The sequence below is a fragment of the Varanus komodoensis genome, unplaced genomic scaffold, assembly GCF_004798865.1.
Source record: "Varanus komodoensis strain SLA01 unplaced genomic scaffold, ASM479886v1 scaffold79, whole genome shotgun sequence".
Taxonomy (NCBI): domain Eukaryota; kingdom Metazoa; phylum Chordata; class Lepidosauria; order Squamata; family Varanidae; genus Varanus; species Varanus komodoensis.
Genome location: NW_025336467.1, coordinates 121,494 through 140,207, shown reverse-complemented (window position 1 = coordinate 140,207; position 18,714 = coordinate 121,494). Strand labels below are relative to the sequence as shown.

The following is an 18,714-nucleotide window of genomic DNA, read 5'->3' as shown; positions in this document are numbered from 1 at the left end:
CTTCTTCTCTTTGCTTCTCTTTAGGCAATGTACAGCGAAACACAAGCAGATCACTAAGGCAAGGTCTCTGCCCCAAGGAGCTTTCAATAGGTTTGGCCAGCACAGAAGCAAACCGCAGGGAATTCATAAAGAATGAGAGGCAAGGGGGATGCAATGAGTCAGCAAGCCCAGAGGGGTGTCCTGTTAGTGGGTTGTGGGACAAACCACAAAAAACGTGGTGGCATTTGGGTGGCTAATTCCGCAGCCAAAAGAGTCCCCTCCACCTCCAAGAGGGAGGTATGGATAGGTGTGTGTGTGTGGGGGGGGGGGGGATCTTCAGAGGATAAACACTCTGAGACTTCTGCAAAAGCACCATCAGAACTGAATGAGAACCCTTCCTTCCAGTCACGCTGCAAAATTTTGTTGCAGGAATCCCTTTGATTTAGGGATCACAAATGCAGGTTTCTTCCCCTGCAGAAAAAGGTTGAAGGGTAAAAGGTTAGACTTACCGGGCAGTTTGCACCCTGGTTTATTTCCAAGGCGGGCTAGCAAAGTGTACCAACGAACCCATCGGCTCCCTGGGGCTTCTGTCTCCCACCTCTACATCCTGCAAAGCAAAGGGGCTTCTTTGTTTCCTGGGCTAGAGGTCCTCCAAAGCAAGTATCGCTTTTTAACCAGTTGCCCAGATCTGATTGTTTGTTTGTGCCACTTCGCACCGGCGTATTTCCACCCAGAGCTGTGAATGGGTCACTTTTAAGCACATTATTTCCATGTTGGGTGGGGAAGATCCCCCCAAGCAAAGATTAATTAGGGAGCATGGGATTGCACATTTCAGAAATGGCTACTAACATGAGAACATGAGAACAGAACTGAGGGAGTAGCCGAATGCTGGAAGGGACGCAAGGGTTAAAGTCCTCTGGGGTGCAGCTAGACAGATGCAAAACAGGGTTAGCGCTGGGGCAGCTGTGGGCAAGCAAAGACAGTCTTGTAGCGACAAACCACAACTCTCGCATGGCTGCTTGTCAAGTCTGGCACAACTCCACGTATATTCTGATTTCAAGTACAGAACAATTAAATATTGTTCCTGGAATGCCAAGATCCAAGAGAGGGAAGGGCTTTTGATGGGTGTCTACTCCAACTTCCCTCCCCTGCCCAATCCAAACTTTGCAGGTGCTCAGGAGATATAGGTGAGTTTAAGTTTCCAGGATCAAACTCTGGGAAGGAAAAATGTTTAGATCAATAAAACCCATTTATTATGTGCTAGATTAATGTCTCTACATTTTCCCTCTTTTTTCTTTTTTTTTGAAAGAACTCAAAGCAGCTTACATCATTCTCCTCCTCTTGCTCTCCCTCCTATCTCCACAACAACAGCCCTGTGAGGTAGGCTGGGCTGAGCGTCTGTGACTGGCCTGAAGTACCCCTGTAGGCTCTGTGGCTGAGCGGTGCTGGAACATGGGACTTCTGAATCCCCAGTCTGTGATCTTAAGCGCTACACTGCACTGGCTCTCCTCCTCTCCACCTTATCTGCACAACACCAACCCTACAGGTTAGGCTCAGCTGAGAGTCTGTGACTCTCCGTGGCTCAGCAGGGACTAGAACCCAGGTTGCCTGAGTCCTAGATCCCAGTCCTAGTCCTGCTGTTAAGCACCATGCCATGCTGGTCCTCCTTTGTGGGGAGCTAATTGGCACAGGTCTTTACAAATGCCCCTTGCTCTAATCCCTTTGTGGTTCACCCTGTTCACAAAGACTTTTTTAAAGTGGCAAAGGGTACAATCCAGTGCTGCTGACCAGAATCCCTTGAAATCAGTGGATTAGGGACATATTGACACAGTGGAAGGCACACAGAAGCAAAGGTAGTCTTTGCATCCCAGCTTGGGAGAAATCAACAACTACACATTACCACAAAGCTGCCTGCAATTTCCTGCATTTGCACTTGTGGGGGACGTGGTCTTGGATGCATGTTCCTGAATGACTCCATGCAAATCAAGAGGTTGGGTGTGTTTTTCTGTGGCCTGTGTGTTGAATACTTGTGTTGTGTTGAGTACAGAGTGCATTATTGGTTGATACTGCAATTCTGGAATTAAAATGTTACATTAGCACTGCTGAGACAAACTGTGATGCGGACGATGGATCTGAAGGGATTGGGACCATTAAGCTCTGCAGAAGCATCTCAGAAACACGTGGACCAGATTTTCTTCCAGGCAAGGAGCGACTGAAAAACAAAGACAGAAGGAAGAGTGAGAAGGTGGGAGAAATTCTGGCTGCTCTTGAAACAAAGATGTTCAAAGCCACTGGCTGTGAGAAAGAACGTTCCACCTGGTGGGTTTGTTTCCAGAGAGTTCAATTATTCTGAAGGAGGGGAAATCAATTAATGCTGTTGTTTTTCTGTGACATCAAGTCATCTCTGACTTGAAGTAACCCATGATTGAAAGCCCCACAAGATGCCCAATCCATGACGTTCCTGCTGAGCACTTCCAAATTCAAGGCTCTGGCTTCCATTCAGCTCATATTTGGTCATCCACTGCTTGTTCCTTTTGTGATGAATTTCTGTGCATGCTTATTCTATGACCGATGGCCATCGCCTCCATTCTCTTGAGGTCTAGCCCCTTGGCTAGGAGGTCTGTTCTTCTGCAAGAGGGAGACAGATGATCAAAACGGTAACTTTGCCATGCTTTTCTGGATGCACATTCTTGTTCTGTTTGAGTCCCTCTGGGCACTTGGTGTGGAAAAGCAGCTTGCAGAAGGAAAGAGGGGACTGAGACGACGCGGCACTTCCTGAAATACGTACCTCCACCATGAACCTGCAGGTTCTGGCCCATGTCCTGCTGGCCAGTTCTTTTCTTAAAGGATGGCCTGAGAATGTCCTGTCCTTCTGGGGCTGGGTGAGTCATGGCATGGAAGGAACAGAAGCTAGAACTGTCACCCAGCCATGGCCCACCAGCGCCTGCCATTTAAACAGCCTCCCTCTTTGCCCGGAGCCAGCTGTGAAGCGGCTGCTCCGACTCACTTGGTGCAGAAGCAACGCCCGATCTCGCCCTGCTCCGTGCTGGACAGCTCCTCGGCAAGCCAGACCAGTCAGGCCTCCGGGTGTTGGACAGCCGCTTGGCCTCCGTAAGGCATGGGTTCGTCTTTTGCACGCGGCAGCGGGTCCATTGTCATCGGGAGATGCGGCACAGGAAGAGAGGGGAGCGGGGTTCTTTGGAAATGCTGCCCACTGTGCTCATGGCGGTTTCTCAGACTGAGCATGAGAACCAGCCTGTTTGGGAAGGGGAGGGAGAGTTTTCAGGAAGGGGGTGAGGGAAACAGGTGCAAACCGCATACTGCACCCAGTGAGGAGACATCCATCGGGAGAAGTGAGTTTCGTGCTGGAGGGACTTCGCCATGTGCTGAATGGCCCTCAAGCATACCACGGGGAAGTTTCCACGTAGGATTCCACCCTTGACCTGAGCAGAGACTGCTCGGTGCAGCTACCCAGAGCTCAAACAGTTCAGGTATCCCTGAGGTCTTGATGAACGAACTGCATTTTCTGCAGCCTCAAGGGACAGAGGGAAAGGAACCACTCCCGACCAATCTTTTCACATTCCCAGGATGCATCAAGGAGGAACATTGTGAATATTGAACCGTTGCTCAGGCACACTTCCAGGCAGCTTCAGGGGCATATTCCTCACTCCAGTTGACAGCAGCACAACCCCCAACTCTTTATATTTTAAAACGTTTTTCATCTTGTAGCCATGGATATGCCATGTTTAGCCTTGGACCTCTTGCCAAAAGATAGAATTTTGGTTTGCCAGTAATCAAAACTGACTAAAACCTCCTTAAAGCCTTTAAACCTCTGGAGGGACTTTACCAATATTTGGGGCTTTACCTCTCTTAAGTTAATTGATGGGTAAGACTACCTCTGTTACTGATACCAGGTGCCCAGGAGAAGGTCAGCTATTCCTTGCAATGAACCTTGACAGATAGAATCCATGTACAGCTCATACAAGTAAGATTCCCAGGTGTCCACCAGTATGTGGATGTCTAGAACAGAAGAACCATTCCATGAGTAACTAGATATCATTTCCCCCCAAAAGAAGCACTGAGCATTTAACCTTGGCTGCCAGGATGAAATGTTCAGAGTTCATTTCCCTAACCTATTCACATATTAATGTGGATAGTATATACCAGCAGCACTCAAATTATATCAAGCCAAAACCATGCCCCATCTTTCAAATGGGACATTTCTGCCCTCCCTTCATCCAGCTTCACTCCTCTAGAACATGTTCCATCAAGGTACCTAAGATCTTTAGTTAAAGTATTGAGATGTGTCTCCAGTGCAAATTTGTACATGGATTCTGGCTTGATAAAAGTTGAATAAAAGTTGTCTTGCTTCTATCAGTTTCTGGTTCCAGTTAAATTACAATCCAGATGGCTTCACATCCTTAATCCTCTGAGTTAATTTCCTACCTTCCTGGCTTAAGGCAGACTCCTGAAGCTGAGGAACCTGGGGCTTCTTTGGAAGTTGTCCTGGCAATGGGTTTGTACAGGCAGGGGATGTTAGATATTGAACACCTAGTACCTACCTCTTGTTATTAGAACTCTGAAGGCGTAGGAGGGCTTTCTGTCTAGCCAGATGGAAAGTGCTTTCTGGGGCTATTGTTGAAGGCTGCTATAGAGGGAGTCCATGCCAGAAAAGGTTTGGCCCTGCAGGCTCAGAGAACTGCAGATGAGAGCACATGTCATGCGATGTTAAACATTTTACCAAGAAGTACTTGAGAAGTTTATCCTTTTCTTTGATCAGAAAATCTGACTCAGATGTGGTGCTGGTCAAGGTTTTACTAACAGAAAATAACCAGCAGATTACATTCCGGAGTGCAGCTGTGATCATTAGTATTTGTAAAGAGCACAAATTTTAGTGCCCGACATTCTGTTCTATTTTGCTTTGTAATGTGTATTATCATCTTTTCAGAGTTTGGATTTTAAAATTTACTGTGCAGTACTTGGAATTCTGTTTTTGCTCACGGATTATGCTGTCTTTGATTGTTTCTATAAACTGACCGACTTATCCCCTTGTAAGTAGTTTGACAAAACTTAAGCAAAAGTCTTCTGTTGAGGAGGGAATAAAACTTTGTTAAATGCAAAAAAATAAAGGTTCGTGTTCCATGTTGGATTTTAGAGCACATCGGCCTGACTGAATTGCTCTTTTGGAGATGGAGGTAGGTTATGGGGTCCTACCAAAATGTGACTCAGGGCATTTGGAGGAACGAGAGTAGAACCCCGGTTCGATTTTTAGGATAAAGAGAGCAGCTGGGTGTAAGAGACAGAATCCCAACTGGGTGCCCTCCAGAAATTTTGGACTATGGTTCCCATCAGCCGCATCAGGCCGGAGACGTCTTGCGCTTGGCTCCGGAGGGCACAGATTTGGGGGTCCGACTAAGCAGTGAAGAAGGCCGAACACACTCTTCCCGGAAGCAGGTGCCCAAATTGCACTGGGCGGGGGTGGACGGGATGGCCCAGCCTGTCGAGGGGGCCTTTCCTCCTGGCTGCCCCCCCCCCCCGAGGACTGCTGAGGTCACAAAGGGACACTTGGAGGGCCAGGGCCAGGACCCAGCAGGGCAGCCTTGGCTGGGGGGACCCGAGAGCAGGGGCCATGTCCCCTGAGCTCCGCTCCGCCCCGTGGCTGGCCCGGCCGCCCTTGGTGTGACGCCCGGGTGTGGGCACTGGGGTGCCGCTCTTGCGCCCCGCCCCTCGGTGACGTTCACGGTGAGTGCGCGATCCGGAGCGGGCACGCATCGATCGAGCGATCGGCCGAGCGATCGGAGGGCTGCCTTTCCGTGGCAGACCCGCCAGCCGGTGCCCGTGCAGCCAAACATGCCAGAAGGCCAGAAGAGAACCGGCACGAGACCAAAAGCCCGCCCGGCTCGCACCTCTGCCGGGGTGGAGGCCTTGGCCCAGGACGGGATCCTGCACCCCCAGCCAGGCAGTGGAGCTCTCCAGTGGGCGCGGCCTCTCCCCCGGCCCCACACCCTTCCGTGTGCTCTTCCGGATGGAGAGCCTCGCACAACCCCTGGTGGCTGCCGGGAAAGCTGCCAGCTTCCAGCAAAACTGCTGGTGTCTGGGGGCCCGACCCCACCGGTCTCCCCTCCGCCTTCACCCCGTCCATCCCTGGATGTTGCCCCACACGGAGCCCAGCCTCCGGGCTGGTGCAGGTGTGGCGTTCCCCACGCAGGCAGCACCGAGCTCCATGGGCCTGAAGAGCGCCACGCTGGATGAGGCCGCGCTCCATGCAGTACAGAGCTGGGCTGGTCTGGTGGCCAGCCGGCTGCCCATGGGAGCCGAGTGCCAGAGCACTCTCTCTCCCATGCTCCTCAGCACACCAACCACGCGACTGGGTGTGAAGGAGTTCGCCAGGTTCCTCTTACCTATCAGGCCTTTATTCAGAACCCTGAGGACTAGAACCTTCTGTTTAGGGAATGGGCAATGGCTTGGTGGTTGAGCCCCTGCTTTGCGCGTGCAACGTCTTCGGCCCTTCAAGGCGGGGCTGGGGGAGGAAGAAGAGCTTGGCTGAGACGGAGGAGAGCTGAATGCTCACTGGGAGCAGTGCTGGTCTTATGAAGCCATTTCCAAAACCCCCGTTCTGGTAACAGCATCCCTTCCCTGGGTTGCTTGCCCATTCGTTTATTCGATGGCCATCCTGTGGCTTTCTTCTCCAGGCTGATGTAGGTTTCTCTAGCTGTGATTCCCTTCTCCTTCCCAAGTCCTGCAGCACATTCTCTTCCACAGAACCCTTCATCTCCGTCCTGTTCCACACAACCCCCCATCTCTGTCCTGTTCCACAAAACCCTTCATCTCTTTCCTGCTCCACGAAACCCTGCATCTCTGTCATGTTCCACAATACCCTGCATCTCTGTCCTCTTCCACAAAACCCTCCATAAAAGGCTTTCTTTCTATCCTAAGGCAGCATCAGGAGGCAACTGGACACCCGGAGACGCGGCCGGACTTTGGTGAAGCAGGCCAGACTCGCGCATGGCTGCCACAATCGCGAATCCCGTGGTGCCTTTCCCACCGTACAGTCATCAGCCTCCGCCTCCACCGTATTCCGCCTACCCACCCCAAAGCCATCCTGCGGGGCCTCAGGCCTTCCACGGATACCCCCCGTATGGCTACCCAGCCTACCCACCTCACTCTGTCCCTCCTGGACAGCCGGTGTACATCTTGCAGGAGCACCGCCGGGACGCTTCCGACGCATCCACTTGCCTTCAGGCCTGCTGTGCTGCCCTTTGCTGTTGCTGCCTTTGGGACCTGATGACCAGTGCGGACTGAGCCCCCCAAAACGCTCCTCCGCCATGGGGCACCCGTTCTGCCCTGCTCCTGGCCAAGAGCTTCTCAGCGCTGTCCTCATGGTTCACTTAGCACAGGCAGAAGCGACGCTCGTCCGCCGTACCGAGAGCCACCGAATCGTTGCATGAACACTTTCCCAGTCTGAGTGGAAAGAAACCTTTCCTGTCCCATCTGTGTGTGCCTTTTCCGAGAGTTTGTGGTGGCTCTTTTGGGGAAGGGAGGGCACTCTGGATTTCTTGGGCAGCACTGCAAAATCCCCTTTCCTCTGCAGTGGGGCTTCTCTAGGAATGGCATAAAATGAGAGGGAAAGAGTATCGGGCGGCGTGGCAAGGAAAGCAACAGGTGTGGGAGGAGGAGAAAAGGTGCCATCAGACACACAGAGGGAGGAAAGCACATGGCGAGAGAAAGATGCCAAGGCGTCTGAGAAAGAGAAAGGGCAGTGTCAAAGGGAGAGGGCAGAGGAGGAGAAACCCTTTCCTTCTTACCCATGTAGAATTCCATACAGGCTGAAGTGTCTGATGCTGTCTCATCTTGGAAGCTAAGCAGGGTCAGGCCTGGTTGAAAACTGGATGGGGGACTTCATCGTTGTGAACTGCTCAGAGAGCTTCAGCCATGGGCAGTATAGAAATATGATGATGATGATGATGATGATGATGATGATGATGATGATGATGATGATGCCCACAGCATTCCTGGAACTCCTTTGCTGGAGGAAATGTGTTCCCAAATGGCTTTGAAGAATGTCCTGAGCTTCCCAACCAGCATTTCAGCACAGCGAAAGGCCTTTCCAGCAAAATACGAATGTATAGTTTTCATCCCTCTTATTTATTTATTTAGGATATTTGTGTGCCGTCCTTTGCAAGAGCCTCAGGATGGCTTACACAAATAAAATACAAATATCTAACATAACATAAATTAATTAATGACCCACTCTGGCTGCAATTAAAATATTATGATAAAATTCAATATTAAAACTTATTAAAATATTGATTAAATAAAAAGGTCTTGACCTGGTGCCGAAAAACATATAATGACGGCACCAGGTGGGCCTCTCTGGGGAGCACATTCTTAGAAATGGCCACGATGCCTTTTTTTTTGCCCCATTTTCCCAAGCACCAAAGAGATTTCTGGGGCAATAATACCCGGGTTTGGGCTCCTTTTTAGACATGAAAATCACCTGAGATTATGCATATTTTTCTGTAATACTGGCTTCATTTACAGAGGAAGAAATTGAGGAGAAAGGCACTAGAAATCCCTTCTCTGCCAGCATGTCTGGACAACCACTCCCTTTTAGTACAGGCAATACTGGTCTGGATGAACCCATAAAATGGGTGCAGACAATCCCATAACCTGACTTTGGATTGATTTGAGTTTTCTGAACCATGGGTTGTCTGGACCCAGCTGTTCTAACAAGCCATGGTGAACAACCCACCATTCCCAACCCAATAACAAACCAAGGGATCTTGGTTTCTTCACAGGTCCCTTGTAGGTAACAAACCATTGCTTCTTATCACAGCTTAGTTAAAACACAGAAACTTGGAGTACAACTACCCCACACTCAACCCCTGAATGCAGATCATTGTGTTGTCTGAACCCAACCAGTGTCTGATCTAGCTACAGAGCAGCAACTTCTTATTTAAACTGACCTTGGTTTAAAGAGTGTGGACTAGAATCTTGCTTGATATTTAGCAGTGGGGCCATAGATCTGTGGCACAGCATTTGAGTTTGATGCAATCAATCTGCCACAGGGAATCTCCAAGTGGAAAGACCCATCTCTGCTCAGACTCTGCTGATCTCTGCTACAACTAAGGAGAAGGTACTCCATGATCTGCACAGGTTATGGAAGTGGGCAGGAGACAACAGGATGGCGTTCAATGTGGAGAAGTGCAAGGACTTGCACTTGGGGCATAGGAATGGGTGCCATAAATGCAAGTTAAGGGACAAGTGGCTGGAGAGCAGCGCTTGTGAAAGGGACCTCGGGGTGCTGGTTGACTGCAGGCTGAACATGAGCCAGCCGTGTGATGCGGTGGTCAAGAGGGCAAACGCCACCCTTGGTTGCACAGCCAGAAGTGTGGCTTCTTGATCGAGAGGGGTATTACTGCCACTCTACATGACTCTGGTGCGCTCGCAACTGGAGTATTGTGCTCAGTTTTGGGCCCCTCATTACAGGAAGGATATAGCCAGGTTAGAGTCAGAGCAGCATAGGGCCACAAGGCTGGCAGCCAGTTTGCAGGGGAAGCCGTATGAGGCGAGACAGAGGGAACTGGGTCTCTTCAGCCTGGAGAAGAGGAAACTCAGAGGGGATCTGTTAGCAACATGCAGGTGTGTGAGGGGGTGTCACACGGAGGTGGGCAGAGACCTGTTCTCCCCTGCAGAGGAAGGCAGGACGCACTCCAACGGAGCCAAGCTCAGGGAACCCAGGTTCAATTTGGATGCCAGGAAGTGCTTCCTGACAGTCAGGACCCTGAGGGTGTGGAATGGGCTTCCCCAGGAGGTGGCTGAGGCCCCATCGGTGAGGGTGTTCGAGGACAAGCTAGACATGCACATGGGAGGCATGTCACGAGCGGAGCCGGCTGGAGCCAGATTGCCTGGGAGGCCCCTTCTGACTTGCTCTGTTGCTCTGCTTCTACGCCAGGCAGAGTTTGCAGTACTAGGGAAAGGGGACAAATGTTCTCCCCCGGACTAAACCTGGGTCCCTATCCCTCCTACCTGAAGATGCTGGGAATTGGGGTTGACACCCATCTTTAGACAAAGGGAAGGCTTCCAGCTGAGCCATGTTGCTTCACTAGGAAGCGGGCACTCCTCGTTGCGGAACTGTTCCCATACCCCACAGGTCGGGGGAGGTTATGGGAGCAGCACACCAAGGCGGAATGCTACAGACATCTTGTTCTACAGTGTCCGTCACCTACAAGCTTCCCATGCTGGTTGGGAGCACTGATGGGTTCTGGAGTTCGGTGCATCTGGGACACCCTTGGTTGGAGAAAGCAGCCCAATGGGACACACTTGCAGGTCTCTGGCAGAGGAGGGATCCTGCATCCATTGCAATCTGAACTTTTATCACCAGAGATGCTGGGGGCACTTCCCTGAATGCGTTGTAAAGAACTAGAGGCTAAAACTATCCGAATCTGCTTGCAATCTGCCTGGAGAGGCCAAGGAGGAAAGGGAGAAAACAATGGAAAGAGGGAATGCAACCAACAGCCCTGCAAGTGTTGCTGGACTGCAAGTCTCATCAGCTGCAGCCAGCATAGCTAAGGTGCATGGAATAGGAGGCCTACTCCAAACGCATTCAGATGCCCTTTCCTGAAATCTGTGCGTTGCGTTTTGCAAAACAGAAGTTGACAAGATCCTTTAGGATGTTGCAATCAAGATACACTGTTTGGTCTTCTTTTTGAACATCATCATTTAACGTAAAGAACAAACCACCATTTGTGAAGCAATATTCCAGCAGGACATGCTCTGAGGCAAAGGAAGCCAGTAGAGCATGTAGGTAATTGTGTTTGTCTTTTGCTAGCGTTTCTTGTACAGACAGCTTGGGTGGGGTCCATCCTAACAGCCAATTGTGGTTTCTTAGTTTCTCAGTTCTGGGTGTAGCAACATCCTCTTGTTATTTGCTAGGTAGGAAAACATTTAAGTGTTTGAAAAACACCCACACCAAGCACCAACCCCACAGTGCAAGGGGCAGTTTTGGAACGTCAAGAACCAGGTGCAGAGTCCTTTGAAGGAGGTGAGTCTGAGTGAGTGGCCCCCATGCAACAAACCTTTTCTATCCAAGTTTGCTTTTGCATCTCTCCTTCACTGTGTGATCTTGCAAACTCTCTTGCTTCCTCCACCACTCCTGTTCTTCTCCCTCCTCTCTTTTGCACTAGTGCTATTTCTAAAGAAACAGTTCCAGGACCAAAGAGTTCCTTTCCTATTGCTCATCTGGAAGCCTATCCACTCCAGTCCCTGAAAAAATCTGCAAACAGGGCCAGGCAATTAACAATACAAAGAACCCAGGTTTTCAAATACAATAAATCCAATTTTAAAGCTCCCCTCCTGCCACTTACCAAAGTTCTGCAATGACTCAGAACATCGGGCAAGAACATTCTTCAAGGCAAGGAGGGGGTCTTTTGCTCGACCTTGCAGTCAAGGACTTGAGCTTGTACTGTGTTGCAAAACTTTCTTCCATGGAAGACAAAACATGCCTGCAGTCCTCATGAATCTGAACAGAAGATGGTCTCAAATAGGCACATGTGAATATCCCAGCCTTCCCCATCCAGGTGCTTTGCAACTCCCATTCTTCTAGTGGCTTGAAGTCCATCCTGTCTGGAGGAAGGTAGGATGGGGAAGGCTGGTCCCTCCAGAAAGGCAGCGGCTCTTAGGAAAAGTCTCCTCTTTTTCTACAGATCCCAGAATGATGCAGATGCTGCTGGAATGAACCGCTGCTCATTGATTGCTCTAATCTCCAAGCTCTTTTGATCCAAATTTAATCCAACTTCTATTCTGCAAATTTCCTCCTCCTCACCCTGACACCTGTCTTAGGATAACCTTCCGCAATTGTCTTGTGCTGGACTACAACTCCCATCAGCTACAACTCCCACATCCACCAACAGTATAGCTGGGCTAGATGCTCTTCTTTCTCCTCTTTAGAGCAGACTTCCTCAAACACCTCTGTGCCAGACTGCAGTGCCTGTCACTGCAAGCTGCACAGCTGGGAGCTGATGGGAACTGTAGTCCAATATTTCCAAAAAGCTGATTTAGGGCAAGCTGTTTCCTGACTTCTCCCACTGACCTCAGAAAGAGATCTTCTCTTTTTCATGATGCCTTTTTTTAAATTCCCACATTCCCTTTCAAGAGCCCACAGCAATGCTTTCCCCGGGTATTCCCCCACCTACGAGGGCATCCCCGTTGCAAAACCTTTGACCAACTATGCGCGTGTATATCGGGACAACACTAGTGGCTGTGGAGCTGAAGCTGTGTGCACTGCACCCCCTGCAAGCTGCTTGGGGAGGCATAGACAGGGGCTTCCTGCCACTCCACTCCCACAACAACCTTGCGATGCAGGCCAGGCAGAGATGGAGTTACCACCCCACAGCCAACCAAAGAGCCTCATGGCTGACTGCAGCATTGCCCCACGGAGACCTTGCCTAATTCTCTGTCTCCGAGGTGGGCAGCCAGGCTGGTGGGACTTGTGTGCATACACATGTGTGTGTTTCCTAGGCACGCACTCCATAATGGAGTCTGGCGTGGGCAGAGAGTAAGTCGCAGCCTAGCCTACAAGAACGGGCTGCACCAGGCAGCTGAGCATGGGGCTGCAGATTTTTGCCCCAGAAGTCTTTCTGCTGTGTGCACGTTTGGCACACCTTGTTCCTTCCTTTCTGCCCACTTGGGTGGGGGGGGGGGTTACACCTGGCTGATCTCGGGGTTTCAGTAAACGAAAAAGCAGACTTTACAAGCCCAGGGTAGGATGCACAATTATAAGTAGCTGTTAACAAATCTCTCATAGCGATCTGAACGGCTGCTAGTTTCACCAGAACCTCCACATCCAGATGCAGTCTACCACTGTATGAGAGTTGCTTGAAAAGATACAGGCCAGCCTTCTCCAACCTGGTGCCCTCCAGATGGGTCAGACTACAGTCTCCCATCATGCCCTAGTCAGTATGGGGAGTTGTAGTCCAACCCAGCTGATGGTCAGCAAGTTGGGAAAGGCTGCTGCAAGCTGTGGGGGGGCTACCCAGAGGCAGAAAGGACTACAAGAACCTTGAACAGGGCTTTTCATATTGCTTCTCATATCATGGGCTCTGTTTTTGAGCCAGATTTGCTGGTTAATCATTCAGAGCTGCTGCGCGCTTGTTCCCCTTGTCATTCAGTTCACTGATGAAAGGGAGGAATGCGCTTGGAGCAGAAATGTGGGTCATCTTATTGTCTGAATCCACCTAACAAACTGTGGGGAACAACTCACAACTTGCAATCCAACAGCAACACATAACGCGTCTTCATGGGCTGGTGTGGTTAACAAACCATGGCTCATTAATGCAGTTGGACTCAGACCGCACAATAGCAAAGTTTCAGCAACAACCCACACACAGTTCTCAAAAAGCCACTGTGGTGTAGTGGTTAAGAGCGTAGGTCTGGGACTCGGGTGATCCGGGTTCAAGTCCTGGCTCAGCCTGGGACCGGGTGTCTTTGGGCCAGTCCCAGACTCTCAGCTGAGCCTCCCTCAAAGGGTTGTTGTGGGGCAATGATTGAGAGCAGGAGAGGAAGAATGATCTAAGTCGCTTAAGAGTCCTTCCAAAAAGGAAAAGACAGGATATAAGTCTAACCCATAAATAAATAAAAAATAAATAAATGATGGGGTGGCTGCAGCAGAAGATAAAATACCAGTTTAGGTCTTTCGATGGAAATACACATTCTGGGCAGGCTGTTTAGAGCACTTGGCCACAACTGCTCTGGTTGTGCCCATTTCGCAGCTTAGATTTTCCTTTCCGCAAGGAGAGGAATTATCTTTTCTGTTATTGCTGTTGCCAGAAAATTAAGAATCAACGCTTTTCACAGATTTCACTCAAAATAGCTTGGTCTGCCTTCTGTGCACCTCAACTTAGAACACCCCAGATCAGAAAATAAGGTTTGAATTTATAGTTGAGCCGTTTTCCAAGAGATTCAGAGTTTAGGGGTGCATTAGGGGTGCAAGCAGATCCATGCTTAGATATAAAAAAAGGGCTGCAAGTCCCAGCATCCCCATCCAGCTGGGAGTTGTACTCCTTTTTCTCTGACTAAATCAGCATAGGGTTCTGCCTTACAGGGACACTGTTGGAGCAACTAATTAGCATTCTCCTTTGAGGGTATATGCTTGGAGCATGCCAAAGCATCCTTATGATCTGATGCATTTCTTTTTTTAAAATGATTTAAAAAGCATCAATTCTCCAAAGGTATTGGGGATGAAAGATTGTTGGCCTCTCTTCTCCTGTGGTCTTTCGGATGTTCATGATTTTAAAGTGAAACTCTCGCTTGAGCAAGCTGCAAGCACACCACCGAGAAACGAGAAATTTCGCAAAGTCAGTGTCATGCCCTGATTGAAATGTAAGAGCCGTAAATGGATTGCGTTTTGCCTTGAAATGATGTTCCTCTCACTCAAACTAAGCCCCTCAAAACCGCATCTGGGAAGGCTAGAGCTGATACCGCTAAGGAGAGAAAAAACCACAGGAAATATCCCTCAAAAACAGGAAATGATGGCCTCTGAGGTTTTTCTAGCATGTGCCCAGTCTTCTCCTGACTTCTCTTTCATCTCTCTGCTCTGCAGATACTTCAGTGCTGCTGATCTCGGGCTATAGGATTCCTTTGGTTGACTGTGGTCCATAGACCAGTCTGTGGGCGCCTTTGCCACCACTGCGGGGACAACACACAACCCAGCACACAACCCTTTCTTCAGCGTCTACTTCTCCACTCAGTGACCTTGGATGCACCTCCATTTCATGTTCGAACCTCAGGCAACATTCAAGTGCTGTTGCTTGCTCTGTGAGAGACATCTGACTTTGGTTTCCATGCGCACTGTTGTCCAACATTGTGAACACCCTCTTTCTTCCATCCCCAAGTTGGAGACAACTTCTGCTTTGATTAGTGCTGCTCCTCAAACACATCGTCCTTCCAATAATAGGTCCAAGGTCAGTTCTTCTCCAGTAAAATGAGCAACACAGAATTCCAGAACTTCTCCACCACTTGGTCTCCTTCTACGGAGTTCTCCATCACCCACGAAGGGCCCCGACACGCCCAGGTCCATGGCCAAGAACTCTGTTCCCAGCACCACCCCGGGGACAGCTTCAACATCATCTTATACCATTACAACCTCACAGGCCGGATGAACGACAGGCGTCCTGAGGAGAACAAGATGGACGCTCTCAAGATGGTTGTGATTGCCGCCAGCTGCCTCATCATTCTAGAGAACTTTGTGGTACTGTCGGCCATCATCCGCAAGGTGCGAGCCCGTCGATGGGTCTACTCGTGCCTCGCCAGCATCACTCTCAGCGACCTGCTGGCTGGCATTGCCTACCTGATCAACCTCTGCTTGTCAGGGAGTCGAACCTTCCAGTTGTCGGTCAACATGTGGTTCCTCCGTGAAGGGGTCCTCTTTGTGGCCTTGGCGGCCTCCACCTTCAGCCTCCTGGTGACGGCCATCGAACGCTACAGCGCCATGGTGAGGCCCATCGCCGAGAACGAGAGGAGCAAGACCATTCGGCTGAGGGGGCTCATTCTCTTCTGCTGGGGCTTGGCCATCCTGATCAGCCTTCTCCCGCTGCTCGGCTGGAACTGTCTTTGCGAGGTGTCCAGCTGCTCCACCCTGCTGCCGCTGTACTCCAAGAAGTACATCCTCTTCTCCGTGGCCATGTTCAGCATCATCCTGGTGGGCGTGGTGAGTCTGTACGCATCCATCTTCATCCGGGTGCAGCAGAGTGCCAAGCAGGCCTTCTCCCGCAGCAGCCACCAGAAGTCCATCCGTCTGCTCCACATGGTTTTGCTGATCTTGTTCGCTTTCCTGATCTGCTGGATCCCGCTCTTCATCCTCCTGGTGATGGACATTTTTTGGGCCAACAAGATGGGGGAACTGCACAAAATGTTTGGCTGGTTCTTGACTTTGGCTGTCATCAACTCATTCATCAACCCCATCATCTACTCCTTGAGAAGCACAGAGGTGAGGAGAGCCGTGGCGGAACTTCTCTGCTGCTGCTGCATCCGAGCAGGGTGGCATGGTCCCAAAAGCTGCCTGGCCATGGGCGAGGTGATCTCCAGCAATTCCACCGGCACGGAGAGCTCCTTGAAGCTGCGCGAGAGCATCCGCAGTGTGGCAGGGCCGAGCAAGAGAGCCAGGGAGCCTCTCTCCAGCAATTCCAGCATGATGAGCACCTTCTTGTCAGATCACACGTCAGCATCACATATCCTGGACTAGGGCTGAGCCCCTTCTTCAGCATGGGCCTCGAGACTTGGATGTGCTGCCGCACTGCACCTTTCCCCGCACTGGAACTGTGGCTTTTCCCCCTCGGGGGCTTGTCAGGAGCTCCTCCATGAGGCAGACCGCTCAATCGGTCAGGGGCCCTGGGCTGAACGCCTAAGTGGGTGGCCATTTGGACCCTCCTGGAGAGACAGATGTTTAAAGAGCTTCCAGCTGCTGTCAAGCCTTGTTCAAGCAACACAGTTTTGTAGCATAAGCTGACTCTGTGGTCATTTGCCATTCCTGACTTCTGGCTTTTCCCTTATCCTGCATGGCCCCCTCAGTTCTGCTTGGCTCTTTGGCCTTGCCTTCAGGCTCATTCTAGCTCGGGAGCCCTTAACTGGAGCCTGGGTGATGCAGGTGGAAGGAAAGCGATGGATTCCTCGGGCAAAGATCGGGCTCGTGGTGAGACCCAGAAGGCAAAATCAGGAACAGAAAGAGTCAAGAGGGAAGGCGTGACAGAAACTGAATCAGGAACACGAAGTGGCTGCAAAGTTTCACTTTGTTGTAGCAAAGCAGAACAGGACCGGGGAAACCTTCCCAGTGCCTCCTGGAGCTCTCTGAGCATCCTAACCCTTCAAGCAGCTACCACATGCTAACTCTGCAAGGACTTTGATGATAAACCAGGTTGCTTTCTCTGTCAAGCCACCGGGAAACCTCAGCAGATCCAAGCACCAACCCCCATTGTTACTGCACAGATATGTAAACAGCAGGGGATGCTGGGAATTGTAGAATTTTTTTGTCTATTGGCCTCTAGGATTGCATGCTTTTAATCCATGCAGCTGAAATCCTGCGCACATATCTGACAGTTACTGGATAGATATGCACAGGATGACAATATTACTAACCCAAGCTGGATAAGTAACCTCCCACCCCGCTCTGCCTTTTGGAAATATGTTTGCATTCTCACTTTAAGATGTTAAGATGTTCACACACCTCTGCCTTGTGAGTTTTCTGGAAATAAAATTACTGGGGTATTGTACAACTCGGAGTGGAAACTTCTTCCTTGTTGCTGCTTGGGAAAAGCTGAAACAAAAGTTTGGCTCCGTGATGATTATACACACACCCATTATAAAAAGAACACCCTTTGAGATCCAACTGAGGTTTCCAGTGCTAACAGCTAAATAGCAGAAATCAGACCACAGAGGAATGAGAGAGACTAACAAAAATGGAAAAAGCCTTTAGGAAACCCTAAAAACCTACAGGGGAAATTGCCACATACCCAATGATGACCAGGCATAGTTCGTGACTGTGGGATGCTGAGCGTTTGTATGGGGAGAGGAGAGGAAGCCTTTATAGAGGAAAAGGAGCAGAGCATCCTGGGAGACGGTGGGACCATGAAGGAAGAACATTCCTACATTTCAGGACTTTGAGGAGATTCCCGCTTGTAGGAAATACGTGCATTCTTGGTCTCGTTATCGGCTTCATGTTCTGAACTCTCTCCACCTCAATTTCAAAACACAAGAAATTGCTTTTTCTTTGGGAATATTGGGGGAAAAGTGCATTGGTAAAATTGGCATCCATCACATTTGTACTAATGCCATCTTTTCAGGAGATCAAGAGAATGCAGAAAAGTCCGACTCTCTAGCTCACACGTACATGTTAGGTTATGGGTGTGATAGGTTTCCATGATTGGAAAAAATAGCAAAAGCCTCAGAAAAGAAGCATCATTATTGTGCATTATTAAAATGTGATTTCCCCCCACCTCCGCCATTGAAAAATCACATTTTACTCAATCACATAAAGGAGCTATCACCTGGTGCAAATGAGCCAGAGATGAGTACTATAGAGAGCTGGTTCATCTCTCCCTCCTTCTAGACTGTTCCAATAGATTAATTTGATTCTGAGGAAGGGGCGGGGGAGGACTTTGGGCTTTCAAGTTTCCCAGGCAGAGTGTACAAAACAGATCTGCTCTGGAAGGGGTGGAAGGGTGTTTGGCATGGCAGGTGGAGCCTGGCAGGACACAGACCTTGACCCAGTGAGGTGATTCGAAATCTGCCCAGTGAGGGGATCTCCACTGTTCCCACCATCTTGCCCTCAAGTAGCAAGGGCCTCGAGGGTGGAGTTGGAAGGGAAAGAGGGGCAGTTTCCAGTTGGCATTCAAATTTTGACAGGGGCAGAGGCTACTTCCTCAACTTTGGCAGAAGGCTATTTAGCATCTGCACTATTTTGTAATGTATTCATTTTCAATAAAAAGATTTGCCTTTCAAAGCATTGTCTTGAGTGTGATGACCAAAAGGAAGGAGGAAAGAGTCCAGGTCGAGTACGTGCTGTGCTTTCAATCACACCTTTTCTCTTTCTGCCTCTTGGTGCAATTCCTCTTTGGGCACTCCTGGTGGGTCAATGATCCTATGATCCTGGGGGTTGGTCCCGGTGGCCTTCCTGGCCCCTTCCAACCCCGCAGTTCCATGATCCCATGATCCAGGGGGTTGGACTCGGTGGCCTTCCTGGCC

The 18,714-nt window shown here is 50.1% G+C and overlaps 1 protein-coding gene across 2 annotated transcripts; it reads left to right on the top strand.

The window, feature by feature from the left end:
* The first annotated feature begins 10,964 nt into the window (after positions 1-10,964).
* On the top strand, positions 10,965-18,472 carry S1PR4 (sphingosine-1-phosphate receptor 4). Of its 2 annotated transcripts, none has more exons than XM_044453526.1 (2): positions 10,965-11,023; positions 14,579-18,472. In XM_044453526.1, the coding sequence occupies exon 2, from the start codon at positions 14,960-14,962 to the stop codon at positions 16,217-16,219; it is 1,260 nt and encodes a 419-aa protein (XP_044309461.1). In that variant the 5' UTR covers positions 10,965-11,023; positions 14,579-14,959; the 3' UTR covers positions 16,220-18,472. The 2 variants fall into 2 exon arrangements, with proteins under 2 accessions (XP_044309461.1, XP_044309460.1); XM_044453525.1 differs by lacking the exon at positions 10,965-11,023 and adding an exon at positions 14,340-14,358.
* The last annotated feature ends 242 nt before the right edge of the window (positions 18,473-18,714 follow it).